This window comes from Enhydra lutris, unplaced genomic scaffold (assembly GCF_002288905.1).
Source record: "Enhydra lutris kenyoni isolate GAN:26980312 unplaced genomic scaffold, ASM228890v2 scaffoldscaffold20, whole genome shotgun sequence".
NCBI lineage: Eukaryota > Metazoa > Chordata > Mammalia > Carnivora > Mustelidae > Enhydra > Enhydra lutris.
The window spans coordinates 29,051,150-29,075,946 of NW_019154104.1; the positions used below are offsets into that span (position 1 = coordinate 29,051,150).

The window sequence follows — 24,797 nt, forward strand, 5'->3', positions numbered from 1 at the left end:
TGGGTTTCATTTTTCATTATCCCATTCCAGTTTTTTTGCCGGCTGAACTTGAATTTGTAAAGTCATGTGATCAACACTGGCCTTTTCCGTATGCAAGAAGGTTAAGAACTGTGGACAGCTCACGCTGTGGCCCGGGAAGCCTTCCAGTCTGTTCCTGAGAGTAGCCACCCGGGAAGCAGAAGCAGGAAAATCCAGTGCAGGTTGCCGGAGGATTTGCAAAGCACAGGGATTAGGTCCCAGGGACAACTTCAGCAAGTCTTGCAAATAGAGGTTCTCTGAAGCTGACCAGACTTTCCTGTTTTTAATCACTCGTATTTGAAGGCAGACATTGAGGTGGGGGGGGGGGGGCTTGTGCTTTCAGTTTTGGGGTTTTTTTTTAGGTAAAATATTAAAATTCCATGTTTTTCTTACACACATTTGGCATTTGGCAGCGTAATTAAAATAGAGTCTGATTTGTGCACTTCCATGAACGGCATCTACAGAGCTAACGGAGGCCACAGTGGTGCCATTTTGCATTGTGAATGTTTAGAACTCGGGCCAGGCCTGCCTTGCCCGCCTCGGAATGCCGTCATCGGTATAATATCGGCTGGACAGTGCGAGGTGGGGTGAAACCAGCCGACTTAGTGCGTCTCGGTGCCGTACTCGTGCCCACAGCCAGCGCGCACCGTCTCTCACACCTGCTGTCTACTCAGACAACCGCCAAGTCATAGAAATGCACAGGTCCATATGCCAGATTCTTTTGTGACTTAGAAGACACACACTATTAATCAGACACTAATTTCTAATTAATTTTCCAGTGCTATTTTGCATAACAGCATTCAGACAACACACATAGGAATTTTGAAGGAAATGTTACACTCAACTTCAGTGATTTTTATTGGTAATAATAATGAACACTAACAACAACAGTAGCCCGATTGTAGCTTGCCTTTATAAAGCATTTACCATATGCAAAAATACATCCCAAGTGCTCTATGTGCATTAACTAATTTGAATAGTACAACAACCCGCGAAAGTACATCACTGTTGTTGTCCCTGTTTTACAAATGGGGAAACTGAGGCACACAGAGATTAAATAATTTGCCCCAGGTCACACAGCTAGTAAGTAGCAGGGCTGGGATCTGACCCTAGGCGACCCCACCATCCAGAGTCCACACTGTCCATGACCAGAGTATATCCCCCCCTCCTACAAGTACTCTCCAACACTAACGTGCTCTACGATGGCTTCTCCCAGTCCATAGATCTTTTCCTGCCTTCTTCCTGAGGCTGGAGACCTTCCCAATTAGGTCTGTCATGGCCCGGGCCCCTGTGTGACACCTGCTACACAGGCTTGTCCTCCTTTCTTTTATTCACACGTTAAAAGATTTTATTCAGCTGTTTCCTGCTTCTCTGGAGGAGGATGCCTTTGTGTCTCCCCTCATCTCCCCTCCATTTGGCTTGGCTTGATCAAGTGGGGCTTTCTTGCTTTCCCATCCAGGTCACAGGATGGATGGAGGAATCACACAGAGCTGCTGTGTAGTCACAAGAAGTTATGTAGAACTTGAGGATGGTCTCTTGCCAGTGAGCAGCAAGTATTCCACTTGGAATATTTCTTTGCTGAGATCTCGAGGGATGAAAGCGACCAGCCTTCACAAGCCAAGTACCAGCAAAGCCGATGGGCAGACTTGATCTCCCTTGCACTCTCAAAAAGTTATTTAATTTTTTGTGTTAACATCCAACAAATCTGCTTTTTGGAGACAGTTCTATATATTTTGACACAGAATAGAGCTCTGTAATTACCGCCACTGTCAGGATTCAGAACATTTCCATCTTTCCCCAAAACTTGCTAGTGCCAGGCCCCATCCCAAGCCTTGGCAGCCCCGATCTGTGCTCCCTCACTGTAGCTTTGTCTTTTGGAGAATGTCACGTGGTGCAGTGATACAGTGTCACCTTCAGGGACTGCTTCCGTCATGCAGCGTAGCGAGTGGTCCACCTAGACCCCGGTATCAGTTGTTCCTTCCTGTTTATTACTCCGTTCACTGTTCCCAGTTTTCACCAAGTATGAATAGAGACGCTCTCAACTTCGGTGTGCAGGTGTTCATTTCTCTAGTAAGTGCTTGGGGATTTCTGGGTCCCCAGCTAGGTGTGGGTTTAACTTTAAAAAAAGGAACTGCCAACCTGCTCTCCCGAGTGAGCTACCATCTTACCTGTCCACCAGGGACCTAAGAGAGGTTCTGTGCCCCGTATTCTGGCTGCATCTGGTTTGGCCGGCGTTTAGTATTTTAGCCATTCTAGGAGCTGTGCAGTGACACCTCATTGTGGTTTGAATTTGCATTCTTCCCATGGCCGGGAACACTGAGCACCATTTTCATATGCCTGTTTGCCACTTGGTGAAGGGTCTGTTCAACTCTTTTGCCTATTTATAAATTGGGGTGTTTATTTTCTTTCTGCTGGATTTTTAAAGTTATTTCTATGTCTCCATCCATCTACACAGACAGAAAAAACAAAGACATTCTCACCAGTGTTCCCAACCTGAAACATACGACTCCTCCTTTAGGAGTGTAGAGATCGGAGTTTGTAGTTCTTGGAGGGTGAGGAGTGTGTGTGAAGTTCATTCGCAAACTCGTGCCTCAAGTTTGGTTTCTTTAGACAGATAGGTCTGTACATATTTTTTAAAGACTTGTACAGTGTTTTCTTTGTAAGATCTTAGCAGTCCTAAGCGCACGTGAATGCTTGATGAGTTCTATGGTTGTGAGGAACTCTTGGGAGTGCCACAGACACACTTGAACAGTATTTCTGTGTATGAAACAAGGATCTGTTACCCAGAATGTTGACAGAACCTGAATTTAGGAGCATGGCAGATTTATATCCAGTAAGCAGAAACTACAAAGTGGTAGACTTCAATTTCAAAGGCCATGATTATCTGAGTACTCACTATGCTTCCCTGTTTCCATGTTTTTGTTCCAAGTATTTCCATTGCCTGAACACTGTTCTTCTTGATTTCCATGTAGATGATTTTGTCCACCAAGGCCAACCCCTACTGGCTCCTGTTTTCCCAGATAGATTCAATATCCCCTTCTTTATGGTCACTTGCCACTTTATATATTTCTCAATTATATAATTATTACATAATTATATTATATTATATATATTAATTATATATTATATATTATATAATTATTATAATTATATGATTATCAAATTGTCTTAGACATTAGTGGACATGTGTCTTCTCTACTACACAAAGAGCTTTTGAAGGATAATAACTATGTTAATCCAATCATCTTCATATCCCCAGCAACTCATTTGATGCCTGCTTCATAAGAGATACCCATTTACCCTGCTATCCATTCATTTACCAAGTATCTATTGAGTTCCTAAGAGGTGCTACATAGTGGGAAGACAGAGCAGTGGACCAGCAGAAAAAATTTCTGCTGTTATGGAGCTTATGTTTTACTGATGTTTTCAGAGAGCTGGCTTCTGATTTCATTTATTTTCTTCATTGTTTGTCCATATCGTATCCCATTGATTTCATCTCATTATTTCCCTTCTTTCTGCTTGATTTTGTTTTAATTTGCTCATCTTTTTCTAGTTACTTAATGTAAAAGCTGAGAATCATTGATTTGAGAATGCTCTTCTTTCCTAATAAGGAGATTTTAAAGCTATGAATTTTCCTCAAAGACCTGCTTTGTTGCAACCTACACATTTTGGTGTGTTACATTTTCACTATCATTCAATTAAAAATATTTTCTAATTTCTCCTGTGATGTTGTCTTTGACTTAATGTTTATTTAGAAGTGCCTGGGTGGCTTAGTCAGTTGGGCATCTGACCTTTGACTTCAGCTCAGGTCATGATCCCAGGGTTGTGGGATACATTCCTGTATCAGGCTCTACACTCAGCAGGTGGCTACACTGAGCAGGAGTCTCCCTCTGCTCCTCCCCAACTCATGCTCATTCTCTCTCTCTCTCAAATAAGTAAATGAATGAATAAATCTTTTTTTTTTAAGTGTGTAGTTTATAAGTAGTAGCAGTTTTCATGGTTCTCTTACTGTTTTCAATTTCTAACTTAATGCCACAGTGGTCAGGAAACATACTCTTTTAGTCTTTAACTTCATTCAGGTCTGTTTTTGGGGCCCAGAACACAATGTGTCCCAGTAAATATACCATGTGCACTGCCATTGTTGAGTGTAGCTTTCCATACTATCCAGGAAGTCAGACTGGTTTATAATGCTGTTCAAACTTTCTATTTCTTTACTGATTTCTTAAAGTAATTGTTCTATCAGCTGCAGAGAGAGGAGGGATAAAATCTTCAGGAATAATTGTGGGATTGCCTATTTCCCACTTTAATTCTGTCTGTTTTTGTTACATGTGTTTTAAAACTCTATTATTATGGTTGTCTTATCTTTTTGATAAATTGATCCTTTTTGATTATGAAATGGCCCTCTTTATCTCTGGTAGTACAATTTTTTGGTATCTGTTTTATCTGATTATCAATATTGGCACTCTAGCCTTCTTATGCTTACTATTTGCATGCTGTGTCCTTTTCTCTATTCATTTCTTTCAACCTGTGTCTTTGTATTTAAAGTGTGTATCTTGGGTGCCTGGGTGGCTCAGTGGGTTAAGCCTCTGCCTTCAGCTCAGGTCATGATCTCAGGGTCCTGGGATCGACTCCTGCATTGGGCCTTTTGCTCGGCAGGGAGCCTGCTTCCCTCTCTCTCTCTGCCTGCCTCTCTGCCTACTTGTGATCTCTCTCTGTCAAATAAATAAATAAAATCCTTAAAAAAAAGTGTGTATCTTGTACATAGCATATAGTTAGGTCTTACCTTTTTTCCCCCTGACATTCTTGGACTTTGAATTGTTAATGTGTTAGTTTTCTTTTTTTCTTTCTTTCTTTTTTTAATTAATTATTTTTAAAAGCTTTTATTTATTTATTTGACAGAGAGATAGAGAGCACAAGTAGGCAGAGTAGCAGGCAGAGAGAGAGTGGGAGAAGCAGGCTCCCCGCTGAGCAGGGAGCCCAATGTGAGGCTTGATCCCAGGACCCTGGGATCATGACCCAAGCCAAAGGTAGCCACTTAATTGACTGAGCCACCCAGGTGCCCCATTTATTTATTTTAGAGAGAGATGAGCATGGGGGTGGGGGAGGGCAGAGGGAGAGGGAGAGAGAGAATCTCAAGCAGACTCCCTGCTGAGCATGGAGCCTGAGACAGGGATCAATCCCAGGACCCTGAGACCATGACCTGAGCCAAAAAATCAAGAGTTAGACTCAACCAGCTGAGCCACCCAGACACCCCTTAATTGATGTGTTTAATGCAATTATTACTTTAATGTACCATTTAATGTAATTATTGCTGTAATAAGTTTACATTTCTCTTTCTCCTTTTTTCCCCCTATTTGTTTACTTTCTGTTCCTCTCTCCCTTTTCCCTCCTTCTTTTGGATTATTTGAATATAGAATTTCAATTTAATGTTTCTTTTGGGTTTTTTTTTTTTTAGCTATCCTTATTATTCTCTAGTAGTTCTCTAGAGATTACAATATACATCTTTAACTTTTCACAGTTGATAATGTATACTGTTATACTATTATTACTGTTAAAATCTTATGTAAAATATTAAAGCCTTATAGACCCATACCTTCCCCATCCTTTATGTTATGGTAGTTATATATATTACACGTACACCCCTCATGAATCCTAGCAGACAATGTTATAACTTTCATCTTCAGCATTTTAGTGATTTATAAGAACATTAACAAGTAATGCAAAAAGGAAAAAAAGTCTTGAACTCACTCAGATATTTATCATTTCCAGGGCTGTTCATTCTTTCTTGACTATCTGAGTTTCTCTCCTATATAATCTCCCTTTACCCTGAAGAATTTCCTTTGGTACTTCTTGCAATGTTGATCTGCTGGCAATGAATTCTTTCAGTTTTCCTTTATTTTTTTTTTTTTTTCTTTGCATTCACTGTTGGAGGATATTTTTGCTGGTTATAGAATTTTGGATTGAATTTTCTTCATTCAGTACTCTATTTTTTTTTTAAGATTTTATTTATTTCAGACAGAGAGAGAGAGAACATGTATAAACAGAGGGGAGGGGCAGAGACAGAGACAGAAGCAGACACCCTGCTGAGCAGGGAGCCCAACGTGGGACTCAATCCCAGGACCCAAGCTGAAGGCAGACGTTTAACCAACTGAGCCACCCAGGTGTCCCCATTCAGTACTTTAGAGATGTTCTACTGTCTTCTAGTCTGCATGGTCCTTCCCCAGCATAAACTATGCCATTTGCTCTTGCTGCTTTCAGTAAGTGTGTTGCATCTGGTTTTCAGTAGTTTGATTGTGCAATACTTGGAGGTGGGGTTCTTGTGTTTATTTTGCTTTGTGTTTGTTTAGCATTTTGTTGTTTTTTACATTTCTGTCTTTCATCAAATTTAGGATATTTGGAGCCTTTATATTTTAGATATTTTTTCCTGCTTCATTCTCTTGATATTCTAATGTAATATATGTTGGACTATTTGAGACCATCTAACAAATCCCCAAGGGACTCAGTTAATTTTTTTTCTCAGTTCTTTTCTCTGTGTTCTTCACCCTGGAGAGGTCCTCTCCTCAGTCTCAGGCTTACTTGTCTTTCCTCTGTCATGTCCATGCAGCTGCATCCAGTCAGCGAATTCTCTACTCCAAAAATTGTGTTTTTCAGTTCTAGAATTTCCATTTGGTTCATTTTTTTTTATTGTTTCTGTTTCACTGCCAATGCTTCCCACTTCTCTGCTGAAGTTTTCATTCATTGGAAATATCTCATTTTCCTTATCTGTTAGTTCCAATATTTTGTTCGTTTTGGAGTCGGACTCAATCTATTTTCTTTCCTCTTGAGACTATGTTCCATTTCTTGATTCTTAGAATGTTGAGCAATTTTGGATCGTATCCTGGATATTACAAATCTTAAGTTGTGGGGATTTTGTCTTCTATTATTTTCCTCTGAGAAGTGTTCTTCCCTTTGTCTTGGTGGCTGTGTTCCTTGGCTAGACTTGAACTGCACACTGCTTCTTGGGCTGTGCCTCCCATCTGAGTTCTGCTCTTCTGCTGTGAGGGACGGTGCTTGAGTCTGTTCCATGTGGGTGTGATTCCTGGGTCAGCCCGAGCTCAGATAGAAAGAATTTGGGAATCCCCCTCTGGTGTCTTCCCTTCTGGAATTTCCCCTCTCCTCAGTGTTGACAGTTTTTGGACTTCACTTCTTGGTTTTCTTCAGACAAAATGGCTGCAGGGTTTCCCACATATACCCCCACCCCTGCCATGTACTGCTTAGATCTGGCTAGAAGCCACACAAAAGGGATTTACTTGTTTATTTTTCTAAGTGAGTGTGAACTCCCCATCAGAGTCTACATACCTGTGTCTCCTCTCTAGTACTTTCAGGTAGTTTTTTGGGTTTTGTTTGGTTTGGTTTGATTTGGTTTGGTGGTTGTTGTTTAATTTCCAGGCTTGAAATTGCCCTCTGTGAGCAGGAGGGCAGGTGGTGCTGTCCATAAAGGGTCTGTCATGCCTAGAGGCAGAAGCAACTCCATGATGCTTACGTTTTAGTCAGGGGTCAGGAGATAAGCTAATGAGAGCACAGTAATGTTGTAGAAGAAATAAATTAGGTTGAGGTGATCCAAGGACTGACCTTAGGTTAGGTCGTTAGGAAGGTCTCTGAAGAGCTCCAGTTGAACTGACACCTAAAGAACAGAAGAATTTGGTCCTGCAAAGAGCCTGTTGAGAAGTGTTTCAAGTAGGGGTGCCTGGGTGGCTCAGTCCACTGAGCGTCCAACTCTTGATCTGGGCTCAGGTCATGATCTCAGGGTCATGAGATTGAGCCCTGCATCAGGCTCTATGCTAGGCATAGAGTCTGCTTAAGATTCTCTCTCTCCCACTCCCTCTGCCCCTCCCCTGCCTCTCTCTCTCTCTCTCTCAAAAATAAATAAATAAATAAATAAATAAATAAATAAATAAATATTTAAAAGAAAAGGAAAAGGAAAGACAAGGGGGGAAAAAAAGAGAGAAAAAGAAATGTTTCAAGTAAAGGCAACAGCAGATACCGAAGCTGTTAGGGCAGTTGCGAGAGGTCAGTGTGACCAAAGCAAGAGGGTGAAAGGAGGAATGGCATGAAATGAATTCCAGAGGCAAAGAGACTGTGTGGAACCGGGGAGGCCCTGATAAGGAACTGGCAATTAATGGTTCAATGCGATAGACTAGGATGGCTATCGCTGCAAGGGGATGCTTACCAAGCAGATCTGACCCCTCGTATTTCTTTGTCCGAATAGCCAGACCTTAGCAGGCATGACTGATAAATAGTGTAGTCTTGTGTTTTTTCGTTTTTAACAACGTAAAACAATTTTATTTATATGGTCTTAGATTCTGCATTGCGGCTAACTTTTGTAACGTTACCATCTATCGTGTTTTGACTGAATAACAAGATTACCCCTAATTATCTGAAGAGGCTATTAAAGTACTTCTTCCTTTTCCTACTACATGTCAGCATGAGGCCAAATTTTCTTTATATATTCCAACCAAATTAACATATCACAGCAGATTGAATGCAGAAACACATCCAGTTATTTTCTAATAAGTCAGACATTAAAGAAAATTTTTAGATATTCAAAATGTCAATCTTTTTAAAAACTATTTTTGTTTTTAAAAACAACAATTTTCCATACAAATGTGCTATTGAACATGTCATGCTTTTGCCATTTTTAAATAGGTCATGATTAAATATTTATAAAATGCCTGTTTTAATTTTCAATACAGTAGATATTGATGGACAGAATTCACACAAACAGACGCTGTTTGTGGTCCTCAGTAATTGTTACTAATATACATGAATCCTGAAACCAAAGCAGTTGGTAACTGCTATGTTAAAGCTATGTTACCTGGGAAAGATAATACATTAGTTACATAGTGAAATCATGCAGAAAGGTTTTTGTTTTTTTTTTCAAATTTTTATTTAAATTCTAGTTAGTTAACATACAGTGCGTAATATTGGTTTCAGGAGACAGCGTAGTCGTATGATTGTCGGACCACCCCATCTGCTGGCATTGACGGCTCCAAAGCTAGAAGGCCATGCAGGGGATTTCTGCAGCTTGTACCAAGTTGAAGTGGGTGACCCTAGCCGCCCCCCTGCCCCCACCCCTGAGGTATCTGATGTCATGGGAAAGAAAATACATTGCTTTGTATCTAGAATAATATAATGACCACAACTAAGGGCGCCTGGGTGGCCCAGTCAGTTAAGCATCTGCCTTCGGCTCAGGTCATGATCCCAGGGTCCTGGGACCGAGCCCCGAGTCAGGCTCCCTGCTCAGTGGGAGTCTGCTTCTCTGCCTGACCCTCCCCACTACTTGTGCTCTGTCTCTCTCCCTCTCTGTCTAAAACAAATAAATAAAATCTTAAAAAAAAAAAAAAAAAACCCAGCTAAAAAGAAATGAAAAGCACAAGCAGAACGATAAAGACCATAGCAGAATGAGGGGTCGTAGTTCTGGGTAGTCGTGCTGTCCCGTGGTTTCTGCGTAAGAGCAGCTGCCTTCCATCGGTAAATACGGTTATGCTTTAGCCGTGTGTGTGCACGCGGGTGTCGGTCTGATTTCTCTGGGGAGCACTAAAGAGTCCCTGCTTCCTGTCCTTTGGTTTAGATGACAGCGCCTCGGCTGCCAGCAGCATGGAGGTGACAGACCGCATTGCCTCCCTGGAGCAGCGTGTCCAGATGCAAGAAGACGACATCCAGCTGCTCAAATCAGCGCTGGCGGACGTGGTTCGGCGGCTCAACATCACGGAGGAGCAGCAGGCTGTGCTGAACAGGAAAGGACCTACCAAAGGTGGGCATTTCCGGTGCACAGAGCAGCGGACACTTGGGCTGGAGCAGGGGCTCGTCCCTAGCGGACACACGCGGTTTTCAGCAGTGACGGAGGCGGGAGACCAGAACATCAACGAGCTGGTCTCAGGGTTGCCAGAACCCTCCCTCGAGGCGGGACAGGGTTCCTTGGGCTGGAAGTCAGTGAGCTGTTCAGCCCAGGGCTGTACACGTGTCGGTGATCAGGAAAGGCTTGGAACCACCCACAGTGGACGGCTGGGAGCAACCATTGACAAGTTTAGGTTGGGAGTACATTGCGAGGCAGAACCTAGAACCAAAAAACCCCACAATCCTTTGGGCTTCCCAGAAGCTGTTCCCCCTAGAAACTTCTCAACGGCTCTGCTTTCTTTCTCTGTACTCAGCTTGTCTGCTACCATTCAGTTCAGCCCAGCCAATAGCTAATTATCCTACGCCACAGCAAAGCTCGGAGCCGAGGACCGAGGGCCCAGAGGGCAGGCCCTTCCCTGAGGAGTTTAGAACCCGCAAGGAGTTTAGAACATCACTCACTGCCCCCACTTGGAGCTAGTATGCTCCTCCCGGGCACAGCCTCCTGTTCCTTTCGAACCTCCTGCTCTGCTGTCCAGGAGAACGGAGCCTGCTATAGAATCCAGTACCTAGTGGGTTTCCGGCAAATTCAAATCATCATTTCATTTCCCCGTGGCGTGTGTGTGTGTGTGTGTGTGTGTTTGTGTGTGTGTGAAACATAAAAAAAGCAATATTTGTGTTTGAAGTAACTTTGTAGTGACCCTCTTCTTAAAATTTGGAAGTACAACGTCTCATAAAAGCTTCTGTCCTGCTAGTCCCCGTCAGTGCCCTGATGTCTGCTTGCAACCCACATCCACTGCTCATCGTCTGTTCCTCATGGCTCACTTTAGAAAACACGATGCATCGTGGCTTAAATTCCTTTGATTAAAACATTTGCGATCACACTGGCATGTAAATGTCCCTTTAAAATTAGCTTTTTTTTTTTTTTTTGGTTGTTTGGATTTAACAAATTATTTCACAGTTACCATGTTTTTCTTGGAGTCAGGAGAGGGTACTGTCTGATGGTGCATATGTTACTTTTTTCTCAAGTACTTGGCTACGTTTCACATCTCCATGGAAAGAAATCTATTTCTTTGTCCTTCTGGGTAATTATCACCAGCTCGATGAAGAGATATGTGGTGGGCAGTCTCCAGATTTCCGTAATTTTATTTTTATCTGAGTATGGTGGACGCACAATGTGGCATTAGTTTCGGGTTTACAACATAGTGATTCAGTATCTCTGTATGCTGTGTTCACTACAAGTGTAGCCATCTGTTACCATGTAACACTACCTCTTGAAAAACCCTTTTATTTATTTATTTAAAAGATTTTACTTATTTGAGAGACAGAGCGCAAGCTGGGGGTGGAGGGGCAGAAGGAGAGGGAGAAGCAGGCTCCCCGCTGAGCAGGGAGCTTGAACAGGGGTTTGATTAGGACCCCGAGATCAGGACCTGGGCTGAAGTCAGATGCTTAACTGATGAGCCACCCAGGTGCTCCTTGAATAATCCTTTTAAATCATGTTTTTTTTCTTCCTGCTAAGTTAGAGTGATCAGGGTATTCTAAACAGAAAGCAGGTTATTTTAGGAATTCCCGACCTGCTCAGCTTTCCAAAAATAAAACCCTAAAGTGTATATTCAAAATTGTTGCTTCCCATAAAGCGTCAGACTTCCAAAAGTTCTGGTTTTTTTGTTTGTTTGTTTGTTTTTTAATTCGGGAAAAAATAATACAAGAGACCTACCGAGGAGTTTTCTTCTTTTGATTAAGAGTTAAGTTTGGTTTTTATAAAAGTTCATCTAAGAGAGTAATTTGTTTTCATAGTGAGCTCTATTTCTGTATAAGATTCTCTTCACGAGTGAAAGTAAATCAGAGCATACTAGCCAGGGGGTCACCCCCAAGAGATAGAACAAAGAAAAGAAAGCTGGTGAGTGGAGTGCAGAGGGCCAGTTTCCCCCAAGCAGGTTGCAGGACAGGGAAGCGGGGGCCTGTCCGAAGCTCTGGGTCCCGGCTTCCCTTCTGGGGGAAGCCGTGGGGGTGCCTGTGCACCTCTAGCTGGAGAGCTGCCCTCAGTAGCCACGGCTCAGTTGGGGGATCAGACAAGACGGATCGGAAGCAAACTTCCTTTGGTTGCAAAAGGCCCCATTATTTTTATTCTCACACTCTCCATTATTTTGGCCTGCCGTCCCCTACAGACTTGAAGAAGACGGGGCACACGGCATGCGAACGAACTGGTAGGAAGCTTCAGGTTCGGTGTTTCGAGCTCTGGGTGCACATCTCTGGGCTGTTTGCCTGTGGCAGGAATGGCTGTGCCACCCTGGGGGCGGGGAGCTTTCAAAGTGCTCAGCGGGGTCCGGCTCCGAGACAGCCCGGCCGGGGTGCCGGGTCCGCACAGTAGCCGCAGTGTGGCCTGCGAGGCCGTCCGTCATGATTCTAATCTCTTTCTGTGACAGAACTTCCCTTATGTCAAGAAAGTTCTGTGACCTTTTAGCTTTGACTTACTTTATTATTCTTCGTGGGGCTTCACTCGCATAACAGTGAGACTACAGTCTCGGGCAAGTAATCACGGTCAGATCAAGTTCATGGCTTCCCGAGACAGGGGGCAGACTGTGGCCAACCCGGCCGATGCCGGGCCTGTGCACGTGGGGTTTACACAGGGGGGCTACGTCGCGGACCACTCTGCTTTGACAACATTCTCCTGTCCCTGGGATTTTTAACCAGTGATACTGCCCTGGATCTCAGGAGGTGCTCAGTCTCTACCTGAGCTCCCCAAATTTCGCTATTCTTCTCTTTTGCCTTTTTTTTTTTTTTTTAATATTAAGGGCCGCTTGCCCTGTACTCCGGAGAACCTCAGCCTGCGAAGTTTGCTTTCTTTACGTTCGATGGACTCTCAGATGGGGACATTTGGCATTTTTTAATTATGCTGAGTTTGGGTATAGTGGAGAAAAGGGAATCAGCTGGTTGGTGAAGGCACATATTTTTTAAAATTCTTGGCAAGGGGCGCCTGGGTGGCTCAGCGGGTTAAGCCACTGCCTTCGGCTCAGGTCATGATCTCAGGGTCCTGGGATCGAGCCCCACATCGGGCTCTCTGCTCAGCCGGGAGCCTGCTTTCCCCTCTCTCTCTGCCTGCCTCTCTGCCTACTTGTGATCTCTCTCTCTGTCACATAAAAAAATAAAAAAATAAAATAAAAAAAAAATAAAATTCTTGGCAATATTAAAGTTTTTTCAGTGTTGTGGTTGGAGCAGGGGCAATCCTCGCTCCTCACCAGCAGTGAGAAAGACCCCCTTATAGGTGCTCTTGTGAGTAAAAATTCAGGAGAGCTTCATGAGTTAGAGTTTACGGCCACATCATGCTATTGGGGGATAAATGGGTAGAAAGGAATGGAAGGAGTGCGAGCTATCAGGGCATGGCTAGAAAACCACAGCCCTTCCTTCCTACAGCGTCATCGTTAAGAACGTCTGTGTTATTGGTAACAACAAGGAAAGTGCCTGTACTTTGCATGAAGAGTCAAGGGCAAGATATAAAAATGTATACGTGGCATAATTCAAGTAAGTAGTTAAAATCTGTGCAAAAAGACGGAAAAGAACTGTGCCAAGAGTTCACTGATGGCTTGTTTGTTTTCCTGAGTGGCAGGATTGTGATTGCTTTTCTCTTTTTATATCTTTTAGTTGGTTTCTAAATATTCTTTGGTGTAATAAGCAGAAGAAATTTGTGTTTGAAAAATGACTCCTTTCTGGGGCGCCTGGGTGGCTCAGTCAGTTAAGCATCTCCCTTTGACTCAGGTCATGATCCTGGGGTCCTGGGATCAAGGCCAGCGGGAAGTCTGTTTCTCCCTCTGCCTCTTACCCCACTTGTGTGCTCCCTGTCTCTCTCAAATAAATAAAATAAATTAAAAATGAATTAAAAAATAAAAATTACTCCTTTCTTACTCCTGACGCTGATCTTCACTGCGCTGAAAACAACAGCAGGGCTCAGGGCAAATGTGCTGAGGCCAGCGTTGGCTCACGCGTGTTCTCAAGAAGACAAGGAATTGTGGTTTGGAGTTAAATTCATAATAAGCCATTGTATACATGCATGGCTAATTTCCATTTCAGTGCTAGGGGAGTGCTGTAAGATTTCACTGTAAAATGTAGATTAAAATATAGTCACTGTCCCATGTATCTGGGATTGTCCACTTTGTTAGGCATTAACTAGCAAGTAATTCCAATTTTCATTTTACATTTTGCTTGTGGGTGCAGACCATAATCTGGAAGCTTGCCTTCTGTAAACTTTAACATACCTTTTGCAGCCTTTTTTAATGGTTATATTCTGAGCCCCATTAATTAACAGATCAGAGAATTACTAAGTAGAACCAAAACTTTCTGGTAGAGACGCTCATATGCACGTGGGTCCTGCTGTTCTGGGACATCAAGACCTCCGGTGTCAGGACTTAGCCCCTGAGGCCACGGCTAAAAGCAGCCTGCGGCTCACCTTTCAGTAGCCTCTGCTACCCTGATGCTTGCTCCTGATTTTCAGAATCAGTAGGTATGGGTGTACCTACCATTTATTGATTGGCTGGGTTCTGGACATCGCAATAGATATTTGGAATATATGATCCTGTCTCCCCGCTCCATAGGTCTTTGAAGTAGGAGCTGTCAGGCCCATTTTACAGATGAGAAAACAGCCTCTAGGAAATTGGATTATTTACCCCAGGTTACACAAATCCGGGACTGGTCCCCAGGGCCTGGCTGGACATGCCTTCTTCCCACCATCTGTGTTGCACTGCTTAGCGATATCACTTAAATTTGCATTATTCAAATCAAACCAAATATTCAGGAAATGAATAACCAAAGGACTTGAAACGAGAGCTCTCCTCTCAAGATCTGCAAAGTGTCCCACACAGCATCGATCGTATTTGGCACGTGATGGTGTGAGACATTATGTGTGGTCCCTTCACACACTTTAGGAGCAAGGCACAACTCACTAATTAAAATTGTACACGCTCTGCAGCAAACGAAATTAACAAATAACTAGTTCCTTATCCCGGTTCAGTGCAATCAGCAGTTTGAGTCCCTCTTTCTCCTACACAGTGCTTTCTCCTTGTCTTTCGACTTACAGACGGCTCTACTACGGAGCATAACTTTGGGGTTTTTTTAAGACAACACACTGTGGTCTCTCTCATTTTCCCCATGAATTGCCTTCCCCAGTTTAGATAGGCGTTATTAATGAATTACGAGAAGGCTTAGTAGATGTATTCAGTTTCCCAGAGACTAAGAAGGATTGCATTCAAACTTTGTATTATGATGGGGCGCCCGGGTGGCTCAGTTGGTTAAGCGTCTGACTCTTGATTTTTGGCTCAGGTCATAATCTCAGGGTCGTGAGATCGAGTCCCACATCAGGTTCTGCATAGAGTCTGCTTGAGATTTTCTCTCCCTTTCCCTGTGCTCCTCCCCCGTTCTCTCTCTCTCTAAAACAAATAAAGAAAATCTTAAAAAATAAAATAAAGAACTTTATATTATGAAACGGCCGCGGTGAGAGTCCCCCACGGATCACCCCACCCATCCCTGTGCGTGGTCTTCTGTCTTACAGGTGATGCCGCACTTCACCTTACAAGTTAAAGCATTTTGCGCCATTGTCCGTATGTCTTTAGGACAGGTTCCTAGCAGCAGGATTGCCCATCAGAGGATGAGAGCACGGGTGACTTTGCTGGGTTGTCAGCGACGGGATCTTCCCCCGGACTTAATGACCCACTTTGTCTCACTGAGTAGCAGACACAGTCTGCCTCCTCTGGTTCCAAACATGGACATCTCATAAATTTTGAAATGGATAATTAGGGTCTCAAGCTCAGGGTCGTGAGTTTAAGACCCACGTTGGGGTCCACACTGGGTGTGGAGCCTACTTTAAAAAAATAATAATAAATGAAGCCTATAAATTGATTCCTTCCAGTTTGGGGCCCCTGGGTGGCTCAGCTGGTGAAGTGTTGAACTCTTGATTTTGGCTCAGGTCATGATCTCAGGTCTGTGAGATCAAGTCCCATGGTGGGCTCTGTGCTGGGTATGGAAACTGCTTGGGATTCTCTCTCTCTAAAAAAGAAAATAAAATAGGGGCACCTGGGTGGCTCAGTCACTTAGCATCTGCCTTCAGCCCAGGTCATGATCCCGGGGTCCTAGGATCGAGCCCCCAAAGTGGGCTCCCTGCTCAGCAGGAAGCCTGCTTCTCCCTCTCCCACTCCCTTTGCTTGTGTTCCCGCTCTCGCTGTCGCTCTGTCAAATACATAGATAAAAATTTTTTAAAAAATAAATAAAATAAAATAAATGGATAATTAAGAAGTCTAGATTCATAATGGCAAGATATGCTAAAATTAAACTTTGAATTTCTACACATAACCACATACATAGTCACACTTGCATAATTAAATTTATTTTGAAACCTACGGGGATGTTTCACTTATCAAATATTGCATATTGAGTTATTGCTGTGATGTGAATGAAAAGGGTTTCTTGGTCTTTGGGTTGTAACATCTCATGATAATAAGCATTGGCAGGTTTGACTAGCTACCCTCGAATTTCTGCATTTATATCAACGGTAGTTTTGAAAATACGACATCACAGCTAGTCATCCTTGAAGTCTAAATATTCCAATCCTGCCACCTAAAAAGATTTAAAAGAAATTCATTTCAGGCTTAACTGTGACTGTTTTAGACCTGAGATTGCAGATACTTTTATTAGAGCCAGAGACTTTTAGCTACCGTGCTGTGGAGTCATTTTGCAGAAAATTTAACTCCTGGTAGTTTATCGAGGACTTTCTACGAAAGCATATGCCAAGTAATGACCGGCTGTTGGTCCTGCACGTGTGGCTGGGCCAGGGTCCTGTCCCCTTCTGCTCGTGGCTCAGCTCCCCGGTGGGCTGTCAGGTCTGGCTACGAACCAACTCGGGGTGGCGAAGTCACGGAAACTCAGAGCACTCTTCCCACATCAGGAAGAGCCATCCTTAGAGCACATCTGAACTAAAAATGGGACCTCAGGTCACACTGCCAGCTGGGGACACACTGGGGCTAGTGCTCTGGCCCTCGTACCCAGACCTGAGGTCCTGCCCCTACCTACACTCCCCTGCCGCCCTCACTTTGCCAGGCATCGTCCCCTGTCCGTGCCCGTGTGTGCTGGGTGCGGCTGAGGGCACTCGTGGATCTGACTCCGCTGTAGGTGCCTCTGACCGTAACTGACTTGAGATGCTAATTCCACTCCCATCACGTTCCGGGGGTTCGAGTGCACCCTGATGGCCAAAAGCATTTCATCATCTGGTTGTAGCCATAGGATGAGAGCCTCCACTTCTTGTGTGCCTGTAGCAGCCCGGACATGCTGCGCGCAGCTCCCACTCTCACTCCTGATCTCTGCAGCGGCCCTGCAGGCTGGCTGGGGCTACCCGTCGCTCACAGGGAAGCTGGGGCTCAGAAGGGTCGTAACTTCTCCGAGGCTCCGTAAGTAAACCAAACTGCAAGGGAGGCCAGCCTGTCCCATCCCTCCAGTCCTCTGTACTTCTCAGTCTCCCACGAGATTTGAGATTCCAGCCGTCCTGATACGGCTCCAACGAATGCATTCTGAATACACACCATTTATCATTCCTTCCCCTTTTATTTGAGAAATTCTTCTTTCATGCCGTGTGTCTATGTTTTGCCCCTAGGAACAATTAAAATGTTATTTAAAAGATCCCTTTTAGGAACCAGAAGAATGTCTCATCTCTGAGTGTCACGTGGAGGCAAAGGAGTAATTTATCTTCACACCTGATGAGAGGAAATTGTGTTTGAACCTTTCCCTGCGCTGTTTCTCTTCCTCGGTCTTGAAGATCGCTTGTCTGAAAATGACTCATTGTAGTGGCTCTTGTGTCCTCCCCATCCAGGCTGGTACTCGTTCACACTGGACACCGGGAGGCACTTTTTTCTTCTGGAACTTTCCCTTTATGGTGGCCGCCTTTCCTCCTTGAGTGGCTGAGCACATCTAGATGGGGAAACATGGAAGCGACCTGCTGAGGCATCGTGAGCACAATGGCCTCTCGGTTAAAGGCATATTGGGGGCAGTTCCAGCGCTATTAACCAAGTGAGTGGTGAGGAAAACCGGGGGATAGTACCCAGATAGGCGTGTGGCCCTAACGAGATCTCTCCGCCCCTCCGTCACTCCGAGGACGGTCACCGTGCCCCTGCCCCGTCCTTGGTTTTTCTTTCATGATTTCTCATCAGAACCTAAAGGATTCTGTTTGCTTCTGATGATGCCCTGTTAGAGATCATTTTTTAAAAGATTTTATTTATTTGTCAGAGAGAGCACAAGTAGGGGTTGGGGGGTAGCAAACCGAAGGAGAGGGAGAAGCAGGAGCCCCACTCAGCAAGGACCCCATTGCGGGACTCGATCCCGGGACCTTGGGTTGATGACCTGAGCTGAAGGCAGACGCTTAACTGACCGAGCCCCCCAGGCATCCTCTGTCGTAGTTTAATGTACAAGATCTGTTGCCCCAGGTCAGAGAGCCTGCCCATGCAGCTGATCTTTCATGGGCTTCTACAATTACAGCTCCCCTTTTGGGAGAAAGACAGAACTAGGTTCTTATGAGACTGAACTTTGAAATTATGACTCAAGAAGAAATGAAATTTTCATAATGACTCAGAAATGGTAACATAACGCCTTCTCTTGGAAGCAAGGCTTTGTTCTTGAAATCCAGCACAGGCCGATCTCCAAATCCTGGCTGAACACCTTCTGGGAAGGCATGCCACCTTCACGGAGCCTCCCTCGTCGATGGAGGGGACAGGGGAATAAACAGACAGTTGCCATGCTGCGTTCCGGGGCAGCAGCACAGGCCGGGCTGTGGGAGCAGGGAGGAGGCTCACCTCGAGCGTGAGGGAATGGCTGGGCGGTCTGGGCCAAGAGAAGCCGCGTGCCAGACATCCTCTGTGAGCCCCTCTGGGTCCTTCCGGTCCCCTCCTCCAACCAGCTCTGCCCTGCAGGCCGACCTGTGGGGACTGCACCAGCAGGCCCTTGGCCTCCACCTCCCAGTTAGTCTGGGGCATCGGGAGCCCTCGCTGGGGCTTGGAAGGAGGGGAGGGAGGGAGGCCCAAGTATTTACTTTTCCTTGGCTCCTCCCACACGGGGGTCCCTTGGCGGGCCATGTCCCTCCCTGAGCATTGCCGCTGCTCCCCAAGCAGGTTTTCTCTCTTTACGTTCAGGCAACTGCTCCCTTCCCTCGGTCCGTGGGGCCTGGGAGGGGGGTGAGGGCTGCTGCTCTGCTCTCAGCCCAAGGACAGAGCTGTCCCCCCAGGCTGCCTCCCTCCGGAGCGAGGTGTGCAAAGCACATGGACAGGGTGGTGAGATCTAGGTGACACCCCCCAACACAGGTGTCCACTGTTACTCTGGAAAGTAAGGTTAGGGCGTCCCCCCCCCCCACCGCCCCGCAGTATATAAGCAAGGGCTAAATTGCCAGGTACAAACTGGCGTGGGGCGGGAGCTCAGAGGGACCATCCGGGAGGCCAGGGATGACAAGGGGGGCACAATGGCCTAGCCTGTGGGTCTCAAAGTGTGGTCCCCAGAGCGATGGCCGCACAACCCATGAGCTTGTTAGAAAGGCAGACTCTTGGGCTATACCCTAGACCCAGCATCGGAAACCCTGGGGCCGGAGCCCCGTGGTCTGTACTGTAACGCGCCCTCCGGGTGAGTCTGGGCACACTCAAGTGCGCGAGCCCGGCAGAGGCAAAGCTGAGGAAGTGGCATTGTTGTGCTTGTTGGTTTGTGGGGGCGCACGGAAGAGTCTGGGCACGCAGTGGGAGAAATGAAGCCATACGGACAGAATGAGAGCAGCTTGCAGAGGTTGTGAGAAGTGCCGTAACCCAGGGGTTGGGACCGTGTCCTCTCCTCTCTGGGCTGGTTGTGAAGTAGGAGCCCCCCACCCATGCAGGTCCCAGGAGGACAAGACCGCACCCTGCCAGTTGCCCGCTCTGCCCCACAGCGAGCTTGTGCAGCTGCCCTTCCGTTCTGTGTCGTCCTGACCACCTGTAACACTGTGGGCGGCTCCGGGGCACCGTCGGGGATGGTGGCGAGGGACGTCAAGGTGAGGGCCGTGGGGACACGAGCCTGGACAGGGCTGACCAAACACGCAGGAGACCCTCCCTCAGGTCTAGGAGTCACGCTTCAGAGCCAGGCTGGACAGGCAGGAGCAGCAGGAACGGAAGGGACAGCCAGCTGACGTACGCATCCTTCTCACCATCTAGGGCTGCTGTGACCAGTGACCGCACACTGGGGGCCTGAAACAGCAGACTTACTCTCTCACACTGCTTGAGGCCGGCAGTCCGAGACCAGTATCCCTGGGCTGAGGGCAAGGTGTGGGCACGGCCATTCGGTGCCTGCTGGAGGCTCTACGAGAGACTGTTCCAGGCCTCTGTCCAGCTTCGGTGGCTGTTGGCCGTCCTTGGCATTCCCTGGCTTCTAGGTGCTTCGCTCCCAGCTCTGCCTCTGCCATCGCCTGACCTCCTCTCCCGGGGCCTCTGTGTTCCTTCTGTGTTCCTCACAAGGACACCATCACTGGGTTCAGGGCCCACCCTAATCCTGTATGACCTCATCTTTACTAATTACTTTGACAAAGACCTATTTCTAAATAAGGTCACATCCAGGGGTTCCGGTGGATGGAACGTTGAGGGAACTCCGGTTAACCCAGTCCATATATTAAAACAAAAACAAAAACCAGAATGGAAACAGAAGTAGTGGACAAAGCAGAGAGAGAAGGCAGAGCGGTGACAATGATGGTGACGACGTACGTCCTCCTGCAGGGGAGAAGGGTCCTGTCCAGGGGGCGTGGCAGACGGGAGAGAAGATGGGGGGTCCCGGCTCGGGAGCTGCGGGGTCTTGCTGAGGGAGGCTGGCTCCCAGCATGCCGGGCCCCTGGTGGGCAGGTGCTCAGGAGGCGAGCAAAGAGAGCACGCGGAGGGTGGTGGGGCACTGCCTGTGCTTTTTGCTGTTTTCTGTCACTTTTGAAAAAAGAAGGAAGCCCAACTCCCTGCCTTAGGGACCAAAAGGTGTCGGTGTGTTAAAAACATTCTGTGCAGTTTTGTCATTGTTTTTAAGAACCTCAGTCAAGGCAGGTTTAATTCTGTGATGCACAAAATAAATTCTACTAGCATTTCAAATCGATTTTTTTTATTTCAGAATAGTGTTAGATTTACAGAAAGTTGCAAGGATCGTACGGAAAGTTGCCGTCAGCCGCACCTGGTTTCGCCTACGAGTAACATTTTACATTAGTATGCCACAATGATACTTGCTTTATTTCTTATTTTACCTCTTTAAAAAAAAAAAAGATTGATTTATTTATTTGAGAGAGAGACAGCGTGTAGTGGGGAGGGACAGAGAGAAAGAGAGCAAATCCTCAAGCAGACTCCCCATTGAGTGCAAAGCCTGACTTGGGTCTCAATTCCACGACCCTGAGATCATGACCCGAGCCAAAATCAAGAGTCACATGCTTAACCGACTACGCCACCCAGGAGCCCTAATGACACATTTTTTATTAATTAGAGGCACACTTTATCTGGATTTCCTTAGTTTATCCCTAACATCCTTCCTTTGTTGTTCCAGGATCCCCTCCGGGATGACATTTGGTCGTCCTCTCTCCCGAGGCTCCTCTAGACTGACCGTTTCCCAGATTTTCCTTCTTTCTGATGACCAGCAGTTTGGAGAAGCCCTGGTCAGAGAGTTCATTGTCTTTTGACTTGGGTTTGTCTGGCAGGTCCTGGGGTTTAGGGAGAAGACTGTAGAGGGAAAGGGTATTTCTGTCCCATCTTGTCCAGGGACCATACTGTCGACGTGACTCATCACCATGACGCTGGCCAGAATATAGTTCACCAGGTTTGTCCACAGTGAAGGCCTCCCTGCCCTGACGCCACCCTGCGCTGCGTGGAAGGCGGTCACCATGCCACCCACACCTAGCAGAGTAGAGGACTGTGCGCCACCTCCTTGGGGATAAACCATCTATGTAAATGATCTGGAATTCTGCACGGGAGAAATTATCTTTTCCCACCCATTTAATCATTTATCCAGTCATTCTATCAGTCTGGAATCCTGGATATTTATTTTATGCTTAATCCAGGGCTATAATCCAGTGCTACTGTCTGTATTTCGTCACTGAAGTGCTCCCAGCTCTGGCCACTGGGGCGCTCTTTCAGTTGACTCCTGGGGCCCTTTGACTTGGCCCCATCTGTATCCGGTTTGGGGCTTTACTATTGCTTCCGAGCCTTTCCAGACTCTCTGGCTGTCCGGGTGGCTCCATGCTCATGATGTAGCGCCCTGCCCCAGCCCCAGATCTGGGCATCTCCCCGAGGAGTCCTGGTTCTTAGTTGTTGCGGAATTGTGTTAGTAACCAGCGCTTGGGTGCTGGATGCCCTTGCGTTCAGTATTCTCAGCAGGCAGAGCTGAGGAATATGTTTATCCTGGGACACCTGGGTGGCTCAGTCAGTTAAGCATCCAACTCACGGTTTCAGCTCAGGTCATGACCTCATGGGTTGTGGGATCGAGCCCCATGTCAGGCTCCACGCTCAGTGGAGAATCTGCTTGAAGATTCTCTCCCTCCCCCCACTTGCATGTTCTCTCTCTCTCTCTCAGATAAATAAATCTTAAAAAAAAAAAAAGTGTGTTTCTACTGACCCATGTTTACATACATAGGTATAATTTGTACCTGTGGCTGCATCAGGCTAAACATGGCTTCATAGTGAGGTTTCCTACCCTCAGCTCATTCAGCGCCATCCCCCTTGCTTGTCTGTACCCTCCTTGTGCAACAGTGAGAAGCTGGGTTCCCACCATCTTCCTTGCCATTCCTTAATCATTCACTGCTGGGGCGCATGACAGTGGTTTCAGGGATGTTGACCGACCATGCCCGGTGGGAAACAACGTTACTGATCCAAGCACAGTGCACAGATGGGCTCCTTGGCCATCTTAATAGTCTCTCCCTGTTTCCACAGCACCTTCCTGGCCACCCCCTTCCAGGAGGTTAGAGCACATTCTTGTGGCATAGTTCCATTCTTTTCTCCATCATGGGTTCCCCCAGCCCCTAACGGATTTTCATCTGCATACATTAAATTTCCTTCTTTGTGCTGTAAGAGTCTGGAGGTTTCGACAGATGCTTGGTGTCACTTAGTCACCCTGCAGCCTCATACAGATTCCCACCCTCAAATGCTCTCGCATCTTACCTAATTCAGCTTCCCACCTTGACTTGGCCAACCTCTGGCAGCCACCGGTCTGGTCTTTGTCTCTGTAGTTTTGCCTCAGTGACATCATGCGGATGGAGCCATTCAGCCTGGCTGCTTTCACTGAGCGGTGTGGACTTAAGACTCGTCCCTGTCCATGCGCATTGCTTCCTTCCTTCCTTTCTTTCCTTTTTTTTTTTTTTTTTTTTTTTTTGCTGAATCATGTTCCATTGTCTGGATGGACCACGATTTGTTTAGCCACTCACCAACTGAAGGACATCTCAGTTGCTTCCAGTTTTTGACCATCATGAATACAATTGCTGTAAGTATTAAATATAGGTTTTATAGAGACATAAGTTTTCAGATCAGTTGAGTACCTCATGCCACGCGATGATCTCATACCGTAAGACTGTATTTAACAACCACCAAACTGTCTTCCAACGTGCCTTCCATTTCGCATCCTCACCAACAATGAATGAGAGTCCCTGGTGCTCTGGTCCGGGCCAGCAATCGCTATTTTGTTTGTTTTTTGGATTTTAGCCACCCTAATAGGTGTATAGAGATATCTCATTATTGTTTTAATCTGCATTTCCCTAATGACAAAAGATGTCGGGCATCTTTTCATATGCTTATTTGCCATCTGTAGATCTTCTTTGGTGAAGTGTCTGTTCAGATCTTTTGCCCATTTTTTTAATTGGGCGGCTTGTGTTCTGCCTGCAGAGTTTTCAGCATTCTTTTTTATATTCTGTATACAAGTCCTCTGTCAGATACGTGATTTGCAAGTATCTTCTCCCGGTTCGTAGCTCCGTCTTTTCATCCTTGTAACAATGTCTTTCACGGTGCAAACATTTTTATAATTTTAATGAAGTCCAAGCCATCATTTTTTTTTTCCTTGCAGGGACTATGCTTTTGGTGTTGTATCTGAAAAGTCACCAAACCCGAGGACACAGATTTTCTGCTGTGTTTTCATCGAGAAGTTTTACAGTTTTGCATTTTACCCCCAGGTCTTTGGTCCATTTCGAGTGCGTTTCTGCGTAAGGGGGGGAGATTGTGTCCAGGCTCATTGTTCAGCTCCCTTTGTTGACAGTCTCCTCTGAGTTCTCTTTGCACCTTTGTCAGTTCTGCCAGCATTTTAAAATCGATGTCCCTTGCCGACCCATCTACCTTGAGTTCTGTAAAACGTTACTTTGACAAAGGAGGAAAGCTCTGATTGCGTTTTCTGCTTGTCTCACAGCAAGACCACTGGCGCAGACCTTGCCTTTAAGGACCACTGTCCACAACGGCACCGTGTTACCAAAGAGACCTAGTGGCTCTCTACCGTCCCCCTCGGGGACCAGGAAAGAGACTGCTGTGCCCGCCGCAACCAAAAGGTAGGTACCGAGTGCCTTAACCCAACTCGAAAAGGTGTTCCAGCTCAGGTTTGAAATCAAGATTTCCTGTTTATGTGACAGTTATCTGAGTTAAAACTCAACAAAAGTACAGTATTTGCTGTGTTGCCGTATCAGGACCTCTGTAAATGTATTTTCCTGCTTCTTTTAGACTTAATCTTACTGCCTTTGAAACCTCTTTGGCTAACACCACAGTGTGCCATTTTGTATTTTTGCTCAAGGGTTTCTTGAAAACACAAATGGGAGTGTAACCTGTGTTAAAATGAATATGCTCTTTAAAAAACTAATAAAAAAATGCAGGTGCGCCTGCATGGCTCAGTCAGTACCTGCCTTTGGCTCAGGTCATGATCCCAGGGTTCCC

At 45.9% G+C, this 24,797-nt stretch overlaps 1 protein-coding gene across 2 annotated transcripts in view; it reads left to right on the forward strand.

The window, feature by feature from the left end:
- Positions 1-24,797, forward strand: part of LOC111148526 (echinoderm microtubule associated protein like 1) — a 177,947-nt gene that overhangs the window by 94,128 nt on the left and 59,022 nt on the right. For both annotated transcript variants that reach the window (XM_022505153.1, XM_022505152.1), the window contains exons 2-3: positions 9,629-9,811; positions 24,283-24,418. In XM_022505153.1, the coding sequence (XP_022360861.1) occupies positions 9,629-9,811; positions 24,283-24,418 (319 nt within the window). The remainder of the gene's footprint in view (positions 1-9,628; positions 9,812-24,282; positions 24,419-24,797) is intronic.